This window comes from Lissotriton helveticus, chromosome 3_1 (genome assembly GCF_964261635.1).
Source record: "Lissotriton helveticus chromosome 3_1, aLisHel1.1, whole genome shotgun sequence".
Taxonomy (NCBI): domain Eukaryota; kingdom Metazoa; phylum Chordata; class Amphibia; order Caudata; family Salamandridae; genus Lissotriton; species Lissotriton helveticus.
Genome location: NC_136061.1, coordinates 1,042,918,437 through 1,042,938,463, shown reverse-complemented (window position 1 = coordinate 1,042,938,463; position 20,027 = coordinate 1,042,918,437). Strand labels below are relative to the sequence as shown.

Here is a 20,027-nt window from a genome sequence, read left to right as displayed (position 1 = left end):
GAACTCGACAGGGCTGTCCACTCTCCCCCTTACTTTTTGATTTTTACATCGAACCTTTTGCACAATATTTAAGGGAGGAGCCCGCCATTAAACCTTTTCATTATCAAGGTTGGATGAGGAAGGTGGCATTATATGCCGACGATGTACTTATTTTGACATCAGAGGCCGTAACGGCTCTCCCTGCCATAGTGAAGCTGGCTAGCGCCTTTGGTCAAGTGTCAGGGTATGAGATAAACGCAACTAAAACCGAAATGCTTATCTGGAATGATCAGAATCCACCTATAGAATTTCATCCCAGCACCTCTATGCGTTACCTAGGGTTAACAATTGTAAACGACATAAATAAAATAGTCCAAATGAATCTATCCAAAGTACTTAAAGACTGTCGTAAGCTTCTTAATTCTTGGTTGCATCTCCCTCTCTCATTAATAGGTAGGGTTAATCTTATCAAAATGTCTATTCTCCCAAAGATTTCTTTCTTATTTAATACTATTCCCTTATATTTTGATAAAAATTTTTTAGCTAAATTTCAATCAAACGTCTCTTCTTTTATTTGGCACAACCATCTCCCACGTATTGCCTGGAAAAAACTAAGACGGCGACGTGAAAAGGGAGGGCTCGCGGCTCCAGATTTAAAAATCTATGCTTGGGCCTTTCAATTATCACATTCAAGGATGTTGTTAAAGAATCCCGACTCCTTGGGGGTGGGTATGATGTATGCAGCAATGTTGGAGGGGGAAAATATCAATCACTCTAGTTTTCTTTTTAAGTTTGGAAATTAAACTGAAGATCCTACAGGGTCTGGCTCGAACATGGGCAGAAATCATGAAAGCTATAAAAGTAAACTACTTTTGTGAAAAAACCCCGTTGTGGGACCTACCCGAAAGTCCGGTTTGGCTTGATGACACCTTGGCAATCCCTTTGAGGGAGGCGGGCATGGAGGTTTGGGGGGACCTTTTTTATGAGGGAGATTTATTTTCATGGGAATATTTGCAAGCCAAGATTGGTCCTAACTTTTCACGCTTCAAATATATCCAGATTTATAGTTGGACAGCAGCCTATAAAACGTCTCCTGCTAATAAAAATAAGTTCAAACTGGGTGGTCATAGCCCCCTTTATCTCCGATCTACTAATTAGAGGGCCAGAAAAGAAAGAAATATCTAGATGGTACAACTCTATAATGGACGAGGTAGATGGAGACTTCGTTTTACCAGAGTCAGTATGGGGTTCTGTTTTGGGGGATGTGAACTTACAAACACTTTGGAAATCTTCTTTCGAGCTTTTGTGGAGTATCGTCAAGCCATCATGGCTTCGCAGAAATCACTTCTTTACCCTTTATAGAGCGTATTACTCCCCCTCTAGACTTTCTAAATTTACAGGAGGTCAGACAGTGTCCTGCGCTAAATGCGGTCAAGTTGCTGCTTCAGATACACATATGTTCTTGGAATGCCCGATATTAACAACCTTTTGGCAAGATATTAGCAACTGCCTCACTGAGTCTTTAGGAAAACATGTCACAATGGATCTGTCTTTGATTATCTTTGGAGTGTTGGAAGGAGTACAACATCTACCTAAATGTTTAGTTTTTTATTCCATCCTGCTCGCAAGAAGAGAGATCTGCAGGAAATGGAAGGACCCTTCACCTCCTACCTTTAGAGACTGGCAAGACTCTGTATTGCGGACATCAGTCATGGATTTGGCTAGATCTGGAAATCGCAGAAAAAGGGCATTTTGGCATCTGATAAAGTGGTCTCAGTGATATATTCTGTTTTTTTTTTTTTTCTCCCGAGTCCAATGATTGATCTCCTAAGGTGCTCCTTGTCTTCAGCACCATTGGAACAGCTGTTATCCGGTTCATGCCCGGCCCCTGTATGGCTGCCAAAACTACTCCGTGATCTGCTGCGGGATGGCAGATTAGGATTTAGTGCCTCCTTGGATTACGGTGGAAGACTGTGGGATAGATGGCCTTCAAGATATGTGTCCCTACCAGTTTTTAACGGAGTCAGTCATTCTCCGTTGATTCCTATTTGGCACTGGTCTAATCGGAGGTTATGAGGACAAAAATAAAAAATAAAAATTAGTTGCGGGAGATGCAGCACCAACCTTCCCTTTAAAATTTTTGCCTATTTTTTTCAATATAAAATAATAAAACCTTTAGTAATTCTAGTATTTGGTGTGTACTTGTTTGTGTATTTTTTGTGAATTACTGTTTTATGTTTGAAATTTAAATTGTACAAATTGCTAGGGGGTCCCCGGCTTCCAGTAGTGATTCTTTGGTGCCCTCAGGAGTCAAAACGTTTGGAACCACTGCTGTAAAGCATTACAAACATTGCTTTTTCAGCTATGAGTTTTCAATTTGTTCTCTATAAGCTGGCACCAGGACTCCTTCAAGCACATGCACACTTATTAACATTAATATAAACATTTCATGTGGCCAAAAAACCCAAGCACAGATATCCAAAGCCTTCATGTCTGAGACCTTTTAAAAAGAAATTAAACATAACCTCGTAGTTGACTTCAAAAACCATGCATGCTAAGAAATAATCTTATTAATTCCACATCTTATCAGCAAACTCTGGTGTTTAAAAAGCTCTTGACAGCTTAGTTTGGTTCTATAGGACGACGTCCCATTCTTCCACAAAGTTTGTCCATTTGAATTGGTGAGAGGGAGAAAGGCCAATACCAGTTTCAGGCCTGGTTGGATGACCTAATGGGTAAAGTCTGACTCTGATGTTTCCAAATTGATGTCCATTGTTATAGAAAACATGTCTGATTCTCAGGCCAAACAAAAAATGTGGTACGACGCTAAGAAGGCTGTCGAGGTTTTCCCTCCTATGGTTGGAGACATCGTCAAAATTAAATCTCCTGTACAAACTAGAAAAGGTGACAGTACATTTAGTGAACCTATTAAAGTTATTAGGATTGCTGGTAGTGCTGTCAAAGTCCTGGGAGGACATTGGTGGAACCTCAATAGAGTTGTGAAGGTGTGTGTCAAAGTCTCTGCTCCTCCAATTCAGGTCTCTGAACCTTCTCACTTTGACCAAGAAATTGTCAGACGGAGTTTCAGGCCCATTGTTAAACCTGAAAGATATAAGTCTTAAGTTTTTTTCTTCTTCTTGCTTTTCTGTTATTTTTTTTGTTTTGGAAGGAAGGAAGATATGTTATACTTTGGGTGTTGTATCTCATTGTATTACTTCTAATGTGTATTTATTAACCTCTTCTTAGAATGTCTGTGGCTCCTAGCAACTGTGCTAGATCATTCAGTTGATCTGGAGTTGCTGTTGGAGTTGGTCCTGACCTTCTCCTCTCCCCATGTAGCCTTAGTAAACCTCTTTACTTCCCTCCTGACCAGCGTGATACTAAAATACAGCACCTTGATCATATCCTAAACAGATGTATATTTAATTACTGTTGACTTTTTTTCAAATTAATACTCCTCAGAAGTATCTTCCACAGCATCTGCCCTACTGGAAGCCCACTCAACAACTCACGATCTGCTGCAATGGTAGATCAATAAAGGTTAATAATCCTGTATAATAAACCTCTCTCAAAGAACTCTGTCAAGGAATTCACTATGTGAGCTATCTAAGCTGAAACAGTACTAACACCCGTTTCCAAATACCAATGAAACCATTTCTGCCTTGCCAAACTATATGTCTTCTTTGTGTCAGGAGCTCAGGATTCAGAAATGAACCTTGAGGCTTCTCTAGAATGTCCAGACATCTCCCCATATCCCCTGAAATTCCCCAAGCCGCTAACATAAGATGACCCTACACCACTCGCTTATGTAGGACTTGCACTAAACAAATCAGCAACACTGGAAACCAAGGAATCTGAATTGGACAATGGATCAATGTTTCCATCAAGACTAGGAATCATGCCATGTCACCAACACCACTGGATCTTTCATGCGATGCATATGGCACAATATCCGCGCTAACAACACTAATGGGAGAAACTCATGAGGACCTGAACTCTGCCAATCTTGGAGAAATACACACGTGGCATTCATCCTTGGTCCCACCTTCCCCTGGAAAACCTCAGAGTCTAGGTATTTAACCTGCTAGTAAACAGATCCACACCAAACCGTCTCCACTTCATCTCTAATTCCAGAAAAAATGTCTTGTCCACCCTCCCATCACTAAAGAAACTCCTGAACATGCTCAATCACAACCATAATACACCTGCTTAAATAAAATTGCCAAAACTGTTTTGCCAACCCTACTAATCCCTTCGAATGTGGATACCTCTTCATATTCATATTCCCTATAGCTGACACGTTGTCCATTCTCAAAACAACCTAGCAGGCCATTTTCCACTTTGCAAAAGTGCTCATCAGAAAAGATCTTGTCAACAATTCCAGAGAGTGGATATTATGCATAAAATGTTCCTGGGATGTTCCAATGCTCCTGTTGAATCCTGGCCACACCTTGCTCCCCCTCCTTTGCAGGTTTGCATTTGACACTATTAACAAATCTGATGACTCCAATGATTTCTCTCCAAATCCAAGCCTAAACATTTTCTAACCACCAATGAATCTCTGTCTTGCCTCCTGAACATCAACAACACTGAATACCTCACTCAAGTCTGTAAATGATCAGTTTTAAAACTCTGTAAAGCGTGATAATGTGAGAGGCCTGGTAACACCTGAATAGGTATGCATGTCAGCATTCATAAAAATGTTTGATCACTCTGTCACATGTTTTTTCTTTATCTTTTTTGATGTGGTATTTTTTGGGCATTTAAGTAATCCACACACATTATGATTTAAAAATCCCACAGACTTGGTCTCCAGACTTGGCTCCAAACATGACTTGCTTCTGTTTTTTTCACTATAACCCCTTAACTCTCAGAAAGCTTTTTACATCTTTCTGAATGGAAGCAAAGGCTCCCACATGCTCAGATATTTCTTTAATACATTCTTCTCCAAACAACCAGCCCTGTGTCTCAAAGAGCAACAGAAATACTTGCCCTTTTCAGTTCACTGCTTTAAACACAAAATGAATCTTCTGTCTCAATCTCATAACAACATAATTCTGATTTTGCAATTTGTTCACCAAAGAAACACTCTTCAAATAATAATAATAATAATATAGATGAGAACGAAATGCATAATAATAACAATAATGATATTAGTAATATTTTTTATTAAAATAATATAGTTATTATTATTGTTGTTGTTAATATCATTATTATTATTATTATCCCCTTCAGTGCGTCTGTCGGTCATTGGTCGACATGGGGAGGTATATAATCTCCCTTTTCCAGTGGTTCCTCTGCCCAGTGGATCACTGCTTTTGACTCGCGACAGGAGAACAATCCCCAAGCAAGGATCTACCCACTAGTACTCCAAGGAACATGGGGGTAGGGCCCCTTAGGAAGGGTTTGTGCTCCTCCCACCGCAACTCACAATTCTGTGTTTCTGCCCCTATGGATGGATGGGGGTCATTACGCTTGATCTGCCCCCTCTGAAAACCCACTAGACACCTGCCCATCGTGAGCATAGGCATGCCCCCTTCTTTGAAAAAAATGCATCATCCGTCTTTCTGCCCCCCCTGGGGGCGGATGGGTGTGATTTCCCCCCATTATGCCCCACCAAGGGAGCAGAAAGCTCACCAGACAACAGGGACAATTTGTAAAAGAAAATGTGCAGGGGTGTGGGCTGGCGCCATGGAGATTGCCACACCCATCCCCAAAAATGTGGAAACACCCTGGATTCCCCTAGTTGTCTAGTTTTACAAAATGTGCAGGTTTGTTAGGCTTCCCTAAGTGCTAGGGCCCAGAATCCACAGCTACCCACTTGCAAAAAATGGGTTAGTTCTGAGTGGAAAAATGTGAGGTGTCCATATTGCATTTTGTGCCCTTTCCAGTCAAAGGCCTACACACACATGTGGGGTACCGTTTTTATTGGGGACTTGGGGAGATGCTGGGTATAAGGACATGGGTATTGTGGCTCCTTACAGATTGAAGAACTTTCCATCACAGAAATGTGAGGAAAATTTGTTTTTAGGCAAAGTTTGATGTTTGCAAAGGATTCTGGGTAAGAGAACCGTAGGAGAGCCATGCAAGTTACCCCACCCTAGAGCCCCCTAGGTGTCTAGTTCTCAAAAATGTTCAAGTTCACTTGGTTTCCTTAGTTGCAGATGAGTTAAGGCCCAATATCCATAGCTACCCACTTTACCAAAAAGGGTCAATTTTAAGTGGACAAAATGTGATGTGTGCATGTTGTGTTTTGGGCACTATGCCTACCCACTCAAGTGAGATATCATTTTTATTGGAAGATATGTGGGCTCATATAGCAACATTGTGAGGCTCTGCTAGCTTGTGGAGCGCAGCGTGCTCATTAGGAGCATTATAGCTTTTAAAACAGCAACTTCTTCGTTTTATTCTACTCGCTGACAATTCTTCGCGCACATTATTTTTTTTGATGTAACTGTTTTTAAAATGTTCTGTTAATTGCCGCATACCTGCACATAATTGTTGGAAGCACCGCGTTTGGAGCGGATCCCTTTCCCCTTCGGGACTATACTGTGCCACCAGAGCGGCAGACATCTTGGGTGGGGGCTGGGGATTGGAGCGGTCTAGTCGTCACAAGGACGCTAGACCGGTATATGACGCAGCCATGCTGACGCGCAGCGGGCACGCGCAGCGGGCTCGCCGGAACATCGCCGGAGTCACGCCAGAGTCCAGCCCGTCTGCGCCCGTCGGGCCCGGGGGCGGGGACTCCTGGCCAACGGCGTTGTTACTCCAGGGAGGAGCTATACACCCTGAAGAGAGGTGAGCCGTTGTAGATCAGGCAGTCCTTCTGACGCTTAAGAAATACGCAATACTGCATCCCGATAAGGTTATGCCCCTGCCGGTTATGTACCCTACATTAAAGATAGTCAGCCTTAACACCCGTTCGCTCCATCGCCATCATTTGGAGGTCTATAGCATGCTTCAGGATAATGACATCGATATCCTGACTCTTTCGGAGACCTGGACGGGTGAGAATTCGATGCCAGATATCATCGCCGCTCTCCCAAGCGGATATGATGTGATGTGGCACAACCGCCCAGGTGGCTCACGGGGAGGAGGGGTAGCTATCTTCTATAGGAAGACCCTGTTAGTTGAGAAGCTGCTATCAGAGACAATTGACCTGACTGATTTGCTTGGGGTAAAGGTCACTGTGCACAATGTGTGCTGGGTGATCTTGTCAGTCTACCGTCCACCCAATTCAACCCCACTCTTCTATGATCTATTCTGCCCTATTATATCTGACTTATGTTCCAGATATATGAAAATTCTGGTAACTGGAGATTTTAATTTACACTGGGATAAACCCAACTGGGATTTGCCCACGCGCCAGCTGGACACTTTAATGTCGGCGGTGGGTTTTAAACAAATTGTGGATGTTCCCACACACGAAAAAGGCCACACTCTTGACCTTGTGTGGACCACAGATGCCAGTTTAACCCTTAAAGACGTAGCCCCTTGCATCTGGTCTGACCACCACCTGATATCCTGTGAGGCCCGCATTAAAGGATGTATTACCAGCTGTCCGCCTGGTATCAGGAAAACTCGGAAATGGGCCGAGGTTGATCTAGCATCCCTGACTAAGGCGCTCCCGGTAACATCCCAGGCCGCTGATCTGGGACGCAGCCTGGACCGTGAATACTCTGATCTAACTAGGAGCATGACCCAGGCCATTGACCAAATAGCGCCGGTGAGAACGCAGCAAATAAAGCGATCCGGTAAAGGGGCTCCCTGGTTTACGCCAGCCTTAAGGGAAATAAAAAGGAAGCTTAGAGCTCTGGAAAGAGTATGGAGGAAAACCAAGCAGGACACTGACAGGAAACTCTATAAAGCCTCCCTCCAACAATATAAAAACCTTATGACCCAAGCTAAAGCGGACCACTTTGAGTCCCGCCTAAGTAAGGCAGCGAATATTCAGAAAGAGACCTTTAAAATACTGGCAGAATTGAGCAAAAAAACAGATAACTCCAGGGCCCCTATTGACTGTAACACCTTTCAGGCTTACTTTTTAGAAAAGGTGAAGATCATCATCCAGGAGATAAAGAACGGGGTGGTATTGGGGACTGCTATAACATCAGCACCTGAGATTGTGACCGACTGTTCCCTTGAAATATTTCCAGAGATGGATGTACTGACTCTAGAACAGCTGATGAGTAAAATTAAATCTGGCTCCCCAGCTGATCCATGCCCACCTGAGATCTTCCGTGTTGCGCGCCCCTTGTTGGAGGAATATATCATCTCCCTCCTCAACAGATCTTTAGATACGGGGTACCTACCGGCTGAGCTTAAGGAGGCGCGTGTAAGACCCCTATTGAAAAAGCCTGGATCAGATCCTGCGGTGTTAAAGAACTACAGACCTATTTCCCAGTTGCCTTTCCTCTCAAAAGTTCTTGAGCAGCATGTATTAAAGTCCCTGTCCCTCTATTTGGAAACTCACCATCTACTCCATGAGCGACAGGCAAGTTTCCGAGCTCATCACAGCACCGAGTTGGTGATGCTCTCGGTGTTGGATGAACTAAGAGGCATGGCTGACTGCAAGAAACCGAGCGCCCTGATTTTGCTGGACCTATCAGCGGCGTTCGATACTGTCAGCCATGCCTTGCTTATGGATAGACTGAAGGACTTTGGGATTAAGGGCCTGGCCTTTCAATGGTTGCAATCATTCCTTATAGGAAGGACCCAAAAGATACAACTGGGGGATGAAACATCTGAGATGGGGATTTTAGAGTGCGGGGTGCCACAGGGGTCCGCCTTGTCCCCGCTTCTATTTAATCTCTACCTGCAACCATTGATTGCTTCTTTGGCTACTTTGGGCTGTAAAGTCTTTAACTACGCGGACGACACACAACTACTGTTAAGTGTCGATGACACTACGGCCGCACAACTCCAAGCTCAGAACATCTTGCGGTTTATAGTGCAATGGATGACGGATAACCTGCTAAAAATTAACCCTGATAAGACTGAGGTACTAGTGATTCCATCTACTGCCTCACCTTGGTGTGATCTCTATTGGCCCACAGAGTTGGGCCCTGCTCCAAAACCAAGCCTGTCTGTAAAGAGCCTGGGGATCAAACTGGATGATGATCTGTCAATGGCCCCTCAGATCTCTGCGGTTGTGGGAAGTTGCACAAACATCATTAGGCAACTGCGGAAGTTAACTCCTGTCCTCTCACAATCCATGATGCGATCAATAGTAGCGGCCACCATCATCTCCAGAATTGATTACGGTAATGCCCTTTACCTTGGCTTACCCAAAACCCTGACCAGTAGACTTCAGGTCATAATGAATGACGCTGCCCGGTTGATCTTCAGGCTACCGAGGAGATCTAAAGCCACTCCCCTACTACAAAGTTTGCACTGGCTCCCCATTAAAGGAAGAGTGGAATTTAAGAACCTATGCACGGCCCATAGGGCAATCTATGGCAAAGCCCCAACCTACATCAAAGATCGCTTGCAACTTTATTGCCCTATGAGAACACTTCGATCCTCAGACTCCCAATTACTGGTCTGTCCTCGCTACAGGCTAGTGACCAAGGGAGGGAGAGCCTTTTCAGTGCTAGTTCCCCAGCTATGGAACAGGTTGCCGGAGATGCTGCGCCGGGAAGGGAATCTACTACGATTCAGGAAGAGCCTAAAAACATTTCTGTTCAGCAAAAGCATGAGCACAGTATAATCCAGCTTCCATCTTGCTAAGTTATTGTTTACTACCATCTTTCCAGGCGCTTAGAGACCTGCAGGTGATTAGGCGCGATATAAAACCTCACTAACAATAACAATAACAATAACAATAGTAGAACATTTCTTATTAACAATTGAATATTTGCCCTCCAAATGTAAGCCAGTGTATAAGAAAGAAGGCATTTGGATAAATGACCTCTAAATCGTATGCTAGTACTGGTAGCCACTAATTCATGGATGTATAGATAACCACTGAACATAAACTCTATATCTTGTGCCCAGTTCAGAAATATAAATGTTTCCTTGATACCCATTTTTCACTCTACATATTTCACCATATGAATTGGTCTATAATTGGTACACAATGAAAGACCATTGTAAGCTGCAGCTCAGTTGTTGGGTGCCTCAGTTTCTTGGAGAGCCTATAAACTCTATATATCTCCACAGCCAGATGGGTCTAGCGTATGTAATGGTATATTTCTTTTGTAAATCGGCATCATGGCAAACAATTACAGATGAAAATGTTGTCACAAATGCCCTTTTTTCCTACTCATGTTCAATTTTTTTTTATATTTCAGTAGTTAGTTTTTTTGGAAAAACCTTGAGGGATCTGCACATATGACCCCTTGCTAAATTCAGAATGTTGTCTAATTTTCAGACATCTATAGGTTTTCTGGATCATCCATGGTTTTCACCCTGGTTTCCACCACAAACTGGAAATTGGCTGAAAGCACACAAAATAGGCAAAATTGGCTCCCTCTTTGAAAAATGCAAAAACTGTGGTGAATAAATTAAGTATTATGATTCAGCTCTACATGTTTCTGAAGGCTGTGAAGATTGTGACTTTAGTACAGCAAACTGTTTTTAATTCAATGTTTAAGAAAAAAAAACAGACTTTTATTCAGAGCAATTGTATCCTATTTTTCAGAATAAACTCAAAATGTAGCTATATTTTGCTCATTTTCTCGGTCCCCTCCAGGGGAATCCACAAACCCTGGGTACCTTTAGTATCCTCAGGATGTTGGCAAAAAGGACGCACATTTGGTGTGGATACCTTATGTGGAAAAAAGTTATGGATCCCTAACTGCGAACTACCCCAAACAGCCAAAAAAGTGCTCTGCACATTTAGGAGGAGGGAGTCCCAGCAGTTAAGCAGTTAATACTATTATTGTTCTGGTTATGCTTGAAACGTGTACTGGCATGCTAAGAATGATTTGAAACATCGAAGGATTATTAATTTAAAGCCCATGGATGTGAATCCAAGATGTGAATAAACCTTTGTTGGTTATGGTGTTGAAAGACGTGAATAGATGATGCAAGACTCACCTTTGGCTGCTTTGATGCTGCAGTCTTCCCCAAATATTGATCGAGAGGATGTTAGTAGGTTTGTTTGACTGTCGCTGAGTTCACTTGCGCTGATGCACATTTCTCTATGACTTTACCAAGTCCACAAAGTTTTTTGACATATACTGTTCATAACGTATATAACAGGGATTCATCAGTTGCGATATCAGCACTTGGCCAACTTTAGCATTAAGAATTTATGTGTAACCACAAAAACGGCCACTCTTCCATTAAAGACAGTAAGAAAAATGACTTTATGTGCAAGGGGGACTTGAATCAGTGGACGCAGAAACCATATATCATTTCTGGTTGGATAATAAATATACTATTAGGCTTGTGTTAGGTACTCAGAAATATCTTCAAAAAAGACACAATTGCTGCATTTTTCCGTGACTTTTTGTAAAGGGGTTTAAATGAATAAGCCTATGGAGAAGCTTCTAACTAATTATATCAACATCAGAACATGATCAACATTTTGACCTGCACTTGCCAACGTTTGCATTGTTTACATAGAACTACAAACAAGCATTGGCATTGCCAATAGGTCTCGCTTGTGGGACCTTATAAGTATTTATTTTTGCAGCACAATATCCTTGGTGCAATATCCTTGGGGGGGGAGGAGAATGAAGACATTACCTTAATGCACATTGCCTGGGATAATGCAGAGTGGCTGACGGAAAAAAAGGGCAGCCTGCCGGCTTTTTTTCAGACCCATGGCAAATCACACGGATATATGCAAACTTAGCAGGGTTACAGAGGGCCATAGCTCCAAGCATGTTGTCCTCTTATGTTTGTTATGCCAAAAATCGTTTGGTTTTGGCAGGGTGGGGAGGGAGAGCGCCTTTGTGTCTGATGGCAGAGTTTTTTTTATTCTCCAGAGCTTGTTTTTGTTCGTAATTTCTCAGATTCGGCATGTTCAAAGACATGTTCCAAGGAGTGCTGCTACGGCCTGGGGGAAGCTGGCTGGGGAGGGGGAGGAGAAATGAAAGTAAAGGCTGTGTTTGCGGGGAGAGAGAGGGGAGGTGCTGGTGTGGGAGGAGTGCTGCTACAGCCTGGGGGAAGCTGGCTGGGGAGGGGGAGGAGAAATGAAAGTAAAGGCTGTGTTTGCGGGGGAGAGAGAGGGGAGGTGCTGGTGTGGGAGGAGTGCTGCTACGGCCTGGGGGAAGCTGGCTGGGGAGGGGGAGGAGAAATGAATGTAAGGCTGTGTTTGCGGGGAGCATCCTCTTATGTTTGTTATGCCAAAAATCGTTTGGTTTTGGCAGGGTGGGGAGGGAGAGCGCCTTTGTGTCTGATGGCAGAGTTTTTTTTATTCTCCAGAGCTTGTTTTTGTTCGTAATTTCTCAGATTCGGCATGTTCAAAGACATGTTCCAAGGAGTGCTGCTACGGCCTGGGGGAAGCTGGCTGGGGAGGGGGAGGAGAAATGAAAGTAAAGGCTGTGTTTGCGGGGAGAGAGAGGGGAGCTGCTGGTGTGGGAGGAGTGCTGCTACGGCCTGGGGGAAGCTGGCTGGGGAGGGGGAGGAGAAATGAAAGTAAAGGCTGTGTTTGCGGGGAGAGAGAGGGGAGGTGCTGGTGTGGGAGGAGTGCTGCTACGGCCTGGGGGAAGCTGGCTGGGGAGGAGGAGGAGAAATGAATGTAAGGCTGTGTTTGCGGGGAGAGAGAGGGGAGGTGCTGGAGCTGGGGAACAGAGTTTATGGGCCAAAAGCGCGTGCCTGTGGCCACGTGAACGTCAAGAAAACTGCAGGAACAAAGCCCTTGGTTTGACGAGGATTTTCAGGACATGAATTCTCGCTCCGCTCGATGCGCTTGCGCGCATCGATAGGTCGCGAGACCTAAAAAGAGCACTATGCCAATAGAGCAGGCATGAAAAATAACTCCATGTGCAAGGGGACTTGAACCAGTAGTCACATTGGTTCGGTTAAAGAAGTGTTGGAGAGGGTTTGATTTTACACGGTGTATAATAAAAAAGTAGTGGCTGCATTAAACCATGTCCTCTGGTCAACTCTGCTAAGGAGAGAGATAAAATGCCACAATTCCAATGTTCTGATTTCATGGTGTACATTTTGAATTGCACAATATGATGTAAAACAGTGCCATAATTTGAGTTACGACAATGAAGTAATATGTAAGCATCTCTTAAGAGTAGTGCTCGGGGAATGTATGATTAGACCCTAAACACTGGAGATATTAATCAAACTGTGATTACAAGTAATGTTGTAAAACTTGCACATCAGGAATGTCCCTCTCTCAAATTAGACTCACTTAAATCTGGCAAAAAAATGAACTCTGAAAACTGCTTGGCATCTGTGAAAAACAGACGAAAATGGCACAGTATTAGTAAGAGTGATTTCCAGGGCCCTCCCCCCCTGTTGGTGTAAAAACCAGTAAATGGTAGGGGATAATCCAGGCGGGTAGTTCCTAGGTGTAAGAATTTCCACCCGTTTACCTGGCCCATTATGCTAGGCTTTAGTGGGTAGATGTCAGCGTGCCGACGTATGGAACAGCGTTTGAAGTTGTTCATATGCATTAACGCAAATCATAAAGGAAAAAGAAAAAAGGAGAAATATAACTGCCATGAACCAAATTTAATTTAATTTATAAATTGGATCATATAGCAGCAGATGTGCGCGTGAGACTCTGCAAAGGCAATGCAGTGCTGTGCTGGAATACTAATAGATGCCAGCTTTGAGATAAGGGAACACTGTGGAGATGTGTGCCTTTGTTACTTCGGTTCTTAATGCATTAATGAATAACTGCTGTTTTCTAATTTCCTTCTCACCACCAAGCATTCCTCAGCACGTAGCTTACCCACTGTATGTATGAATTATATTGAACCGGTTTTCTCATCATTTTGTAGCGGAGAGAAAAACTTCCACATATTCTACTACATTTACGCCGGACTGTATCACCAAAAGAAGCTTTCTGAGTACAGTCTTCCTGAAAATAAGCCTCCAAGGTAAATAGTTGTTTGGTCCTGCACCTGGGCAGGACCAGGAACGAAAAAACATTTGAATCACTGGTTAAGATTTATATTAAACCTCTTTTTCCAAACTGTATCTGAAAGTTAATTCCATGTACATTAACAATTGACTTACATGTGTCAAAGTTTACTTTTGATGTACCTAGTTATAAATATGTGTGTATGTTTATTATTGCATTCTCTGTATTCTGTAATGACATTTTCAATATCTGTTTGTCATTAGATACATTGGTAATGAAACTGGAAAAGTTATGCAAGATATTGTTACAAAGGACTCATACACGAAGCAATTTGGAGCAATTCAGCATTGCTTTAGGATAATTGGGTTCACAGATGAGGTAAGGAATTAAACAGCAACCACAGATAGAATATAATGCACGTACCTGCTGGATGCCATGGTACATTTTTGGTGCCAATGTATTGGTGTAACCCGTTTTGGATTAATCGCTCTTTAGTACCAAGTAGCCTGTGCGTAGATGGTGTAGCATTCACTTACTTGTGTGGCCATGATTTGAAATTGCATAATACAAATTCCATGTAATTAACAAATTCCTGCATCAATCATTATTACTCACATGTTTAAAAATTACACAATTGGTCTTTATTTTTTTTACCAGATATTTAGCAAGCCCAACAAAAGCTGACTCCACTGTGTCGGAATTTATTGAGTCTTATAAAAAGCTACCAGTTAATCATTTGTCCTCGAAAAAGGGGTATAACATGCAGATTTCGATGGAAATCCGCATGTCCTGATAATTGTCAGACTATTTTCACCCAATAAATTGACTTGCCGAAATGTGTTGGAAGAAACTGTGGGAGTGCTGTTTTAGCTGGCAAATATCTAATTGCGCTAAGTGCAGTAACAGAAGTTACCATACATATCGCTGTAAAGGATGCCACTGGTAAGTAGAGACCTAGAGTTTGAATAGCTATATTCCCCCTGTTATTATCCCCCCTTTTAATCATACCAACTAGGAGCAAGCATAAAGCATTAGCTCACTAGTAGGCATTTTTAACAATCACATCACCTAAGCACCACTCCCCTAACACTGCACAACACATAGCATCACTAAAGTGCTCCTACGTTTTTCCGCAATTTGCAGCATGCCCCAGACAATAGCTGTTTAGGATGGCCCCAATGATGAAGCATGTCACCTAGGGGCAACCTATTGGTCGCCCCAGGTAAGTGAGGGGACTGAAGGAAAGAAAAAGTTTTTCTTTCTTTTACACACGCTAGAGTTTTGCACACATAGCGAAGCTCTTTTCCCTTTAAAGGTTAGGTTCTTGTGTCTGTAACTACGGACTTGCTGTGCAATAGTTAACCTCTGGAGGGTGAACCTAACCTCCTCCTCCATCTCCCTCCTTTTTAGGTCTCGGCTATAACGCGCTGAAAGCGTGTTCTCGCCAGAGAACTATTGTCGGCGTCTCAGCAGTCTGAGATGCCGAAGTGAGACAAGACCTGGCCGCGCGCAGCGTTTCCCCCTAGGATAACGTTGTGCACGCGGCCAGGTCTTGTCTCCACAGCATCGCAGGGCAGACAGGATCGCGTCGCGAGCCTCTCTGGAATGCAGGGGGAGTCTGCAGAGGGGCGCGCGGCGCTGTTCACGAACAAGCTGGCTGCCTCTTCTCTCACCCGCCCTCCCACCTTCAGCTCCTTGGGACTAGAGGCGTTCACAGGAGAAGGCATGAAAGCAACCAGTCTCAAGCCCAAGATTATGGCTGTGCCGGGAGCGAGACACGGACAGGAAGGGTCGGAGGCTGCACATAGCGTAAGGTGTAGCGCCTAAACGGGTTCCTGTAACTTACAGTGCGGCCTTGCTTCCGATGTTTTCATAGGTTGCATCACTTACGACACTGACAGCGGTCACGTGCAGCTATGCATGTCACTGCATGCAGGGTGTCACAGCAGATACCGCTTGAGTTAGGTGAATGGGGTGTTTGTCAGCAAAGCCTTCGTGGCCGCACCATTGTAAAGCTCTTGCACCCCCCCACCCCCATCCCCGTCAGTAAGTAGATGATGCAGCAATGTGCCTGTCATTACATATGTCACGTTTGTTTACGTCCGATGCTCGTCTCATGCATACGTGCACGCGCCCCTTCAGTGTCTGTACTAGTATCACAAAGTACACGTCAGCCAGACACATATCGTCTTTTTCAGCAATCTTGTTTGGCAGTGAAGGGGCAGTCATACATGCCATTACCAGTTTGGCCATTGGCAGACTTGCAGTAGTGGACATTAGGCAGACTTGTGCTATGGTCCTTTGGCCACCCGCTAGAATAGTGCACTGGCTTTCACAAGGTTACCTTTGTTACTGCAGCATCTGAGCGCGTGCAGGTGTAGTGTTTACTGGGGTTTTACACAGCTCTGGCAGCCTCTGCTTCAGAGGGCAGATGCTGGCCTTTTCCAGAAGCGGACAGTTAAAGATCCAGACCCGTGTGTATTAATGGGGCTGCGTCACAGACTCCGCCCTCCCTGGGAGCTGAGCTCTGGCTTTATGTATTTACTTAAGACCCCGATTTGTGAGCTCATTGAAAAGCGCCTCGTCTTCGTCAATTGATTGAATTCCTATCTTGTGCACACATCTGAAGGGATACCTTATGTGCAGTTTTCTGGGGCTGCACTTTGTAGCCTGAAGATTGTAGCGCCTCTTCTTTGTCTCTGTGATTGAATTCCTATCTCGTGCACACATCTGAGGGGCCCTTGTGTGCAGTTTTCTAGGCTGCAGCCAGGGGCTACCCTTTGTAGCCTGAATATTGTATCTTAAAATGGTGTGCTCGGCGATCCGATGATTGACACCTCCAGCCTTTCTCTCCTCTTTAGAGTTAACCTGCCCTGTTTCCTCGGGCGGTAGAAAATAACACCAAAGTCGGTGCCCTTTAAAACAACAACAGCAAAAAACAAGCAACACTGGCAAAGCCAATACTCTGGAATTTGGGAAGCTGGTGTGATGGTTAACTGTTTTATTACTGCAAGCATGTGCTGCAGAAATGCTGCTGGTAGAGTCTTCCAAAGTGTGAGTGCCTGAAAACAGGCAAGGTCATGCTCCGAGAATCGATTTTACTGAAACACTTAAATGTGGTTTATCCGAATCTGTGTTTATTTGGGAACTCCACACAGATTTTAGTGCCAGGCTCAAGGCAAGTAGAAATGTGTTAGCAATATACCTCTCTCTTTAAGGTTTTCAGAAACGGAAACCCAGCTGTTGAGAGAAGAGGTTAGCGTCCCATTTCTGTCTGCCTCTCAAACACCTGTTAGTAATATCAGCACAGCATCGGAGGCTCATTGCCCCTAAAATGTATAAGAGCGATTTTGGTAAAGAAATGAGACAAGTACGAACTAATGAAACAAGCGTCTTAGGGCGTTGTATGGCGGGACAGCGTTGAGTCTCATCCTCACTGTGAAGCTATCTTTTCTAAGTGGATTGGCACGACATTTTAAATGGATGAAGATTTTGAATGCATATGTTATTGTGGTGAAAGTTAGGACTTGAGGTCGATGTGGTCTCCACTTTGTGTGTGTGTTATTCTAGAATCTTTTGGTGCTACTTTCCATTTCCGACTCAAAACTGTGTTTAGTATCTCATGATGATACTGATATTCAATCACAAACAAGTACTCTGATATCTGGATGCAGTAATAGTAACAACTGATCACATAACTTGGGCAGGCGTGTGTGTGGCTCTGTCTGTCTGTGTGCGTGTGTGTGTGTCTCTGTCTGTCTGTGTGAGTGTGTGTGTGTGTGTGTGTGGCTCTGTCTGTCTGTGTGCGTGTGTGTGTGTGTGGCTCTGTCTGTGCGTGGCTCTGTCTGTGTGCGCGTGGGTGGCTCTGTCTGCGCGTGGGTGGCTCTGTGTGCGTGTGGGTGGCTCTGTCTGTCTGTGTGCGCGTGGGTGGCTCTGTCTGTGTGCGCGTTGGTGGCTCTGTCTGTCTGTGTGCGCGTGGGTGGCTCTGTCTGTGTGCATGGGTGGCTCTGTCTGTGTAGGTGGCTCTGTGTGGGTGGCTCTGTGTGTGTGGGTGGCTGTATGTGAATGGCTCTGTGGGCGGCTATGTATGTGTGTGTGGATGGCTTTGTGTGGGTGGGTCTGTGTGGGTGCAAATGCAATAGGTGTCGCATTTGCGAGCTATTAAGCTATTGGCATTGTAAATGACAAAGTCATTTATTTATGTTTTCAAAACTAAAACATAAATAAAAATAATGTCATGAGCAAAGCCAATGGCTCGAACTTTAACAATGCCGAGACCATTGCATTGTAAATGCTTGTTTTGAGAGTTAGTAAAATCTTGAACAATCTTAAAAGTGTCTTTTGCGGAGTTATTTGAGGATTTAATTTGGTTTGCAGCAAAATCCCTTATAGACTTACGCTTTAATATGTGAAAGTGTTTTAATGCTATTCTGTAAGCATTCTTAGACTCTATATTGTAGGTTTTCCGCCAGACCCGCTCGAGCTTCTTGCTGAGACTTTTCTCTATACGGAGTTCTGGTGTAAACCAGGGGGCCGTGGGTTTGTTTCTAGCCACTTTCATGTTTTTTATAGGAGCTTTAGTGTCAAGGGATGATGTAACCCATTGATTGAAGATAGTGGCACCACTGTTAGGTTCATCGGTCAGCAGTATTGGAGTATTTAATTGAACAGGACCTATTGCTTCAGGTGTAATTTTCGTCCAATTCCTTCTATCTTCATAGACAGGTTTCACAAAACTATTACACTTGGCCATAGACAGATTGAATGGTATGAAACTATGATCTGACCAAGTAAGGGGGATAGGATCCCCAGTTGTTAGAGTTGGGATGTTGGTCAAGATAAGATCCAACATGTGGCCTGCTACGTGTGTAGACATGGAGAGCTTTTGAGTGAGATTTTGCCCTTTAAGATTGTCGGCCAACTGAGAGGCCATGGGGCACTGCTCACTGTCCATATGGACATTAAAGTCGCCCAGGAGTGTAAAATGTGCATATTTCAAAAAGAGATCTGCGATAAAATCACAAAGCTCCCTTAGCTCAGCAGGTTTCGAGTCAGGGGGTCTGTAGACTAGTACTCCGGCAATAGAAAAGGTATGGGAGATTCTAATACTAAAGGACATTGCTTATATCAGACCTGTTTGTTCGAACTTTTTGTGTGAAATCTCCCAGTTATTTCTCGTGATCACAGCCAACCCACCCCCAATCTATTGCCAGCTCTATTAACCACAGTTATTTTTTAGCCTACAGGGATGGCCATCTTTATATCAGGGTTGAAGCTCTCTCTCCACCAGGTTTCTCTGAGAAATATGAGATTTCAATCACTAGATTCCAGCGTTAGCCAGACATCATCCAAGTGTTTGGGGAGGGACCCTCAATTAATTAAACAAGCATTAATAATAGGTTTAGAATTGGCAGACGATTTTCTAGAGGGTGAGGCCATATCCATGACCTTACACTTTTTCCCAAGCACTCTTTATCGAACTCAAAGAGACACGTAGTTCAGTGTTGATCCTGGCCGAGTAGCACCTGTTCCAGTGTATCCGGATCCAGACATATTGGCTTTTGGCAACTATTTGATTTCAGCTCATAGATCTGTTCCCTGGACTACACTAATCTCGAATCCGAATGGAAATGGGCTGCGTGGCTGGTGCTGGACGCAGGCCGGATGCGGATGGGCCCAGACGGGCAATATACTTGCCTGTATTCGTGGTTATAGCAAAATGGTAGAAATCTACCATCCTTTTCTTTTCTTAGTGATTCCAATCATTTATATCTGTTACTGTCTAATGGTTGTTTCAGCACACCTATTTTACACTAGAATAACGACTGTTCAATAAATACTTATTGAAAAATGTCCATATTGTTTATTCTGTATATCTCTCTGAGACAAAGTGAGCACGAGTGACTGAGCGAAAAGTAGTACACTGTTTCCACGATCCTGAGGGACCAGGCTTGTCATGTTCGATAGTTGCCAATAACTATTCTCTCCCTGGTAAGAGGAGTTTCTAGTGGCACTTTGAGCTAGCGGGTACTCAAGCCAACGTACCCGGTGG

The 20,027-nt window shown here is 43.8% G+C and overlaps 1 protein-coding gene across 1 annotated transcript in view; it reads left to right on the top strand.

Moving 5' to 3' along the window:
* MYO3B (myosin IIIB) overlaps positions 1–20,027 on the top strand; it is a 2,563,893-nt gene that overhangs the window by 1,385,348 nt on the left and 1,158,518 nt on the right. The window contains exons 15-16 of the mRNA XM_078681588.1: positions 13,893–13,991; positions 14,239–14,353. Of these exons, the coding sequence (XP_078537714.1) occupies positions 13,893–13,991; positions 14,239–14,353 (214 nt within the window). The remainder of the gene's footprint in view (positions 1–13,892; positions 13,992–14,238; positions 14,354–20,027) is intronic.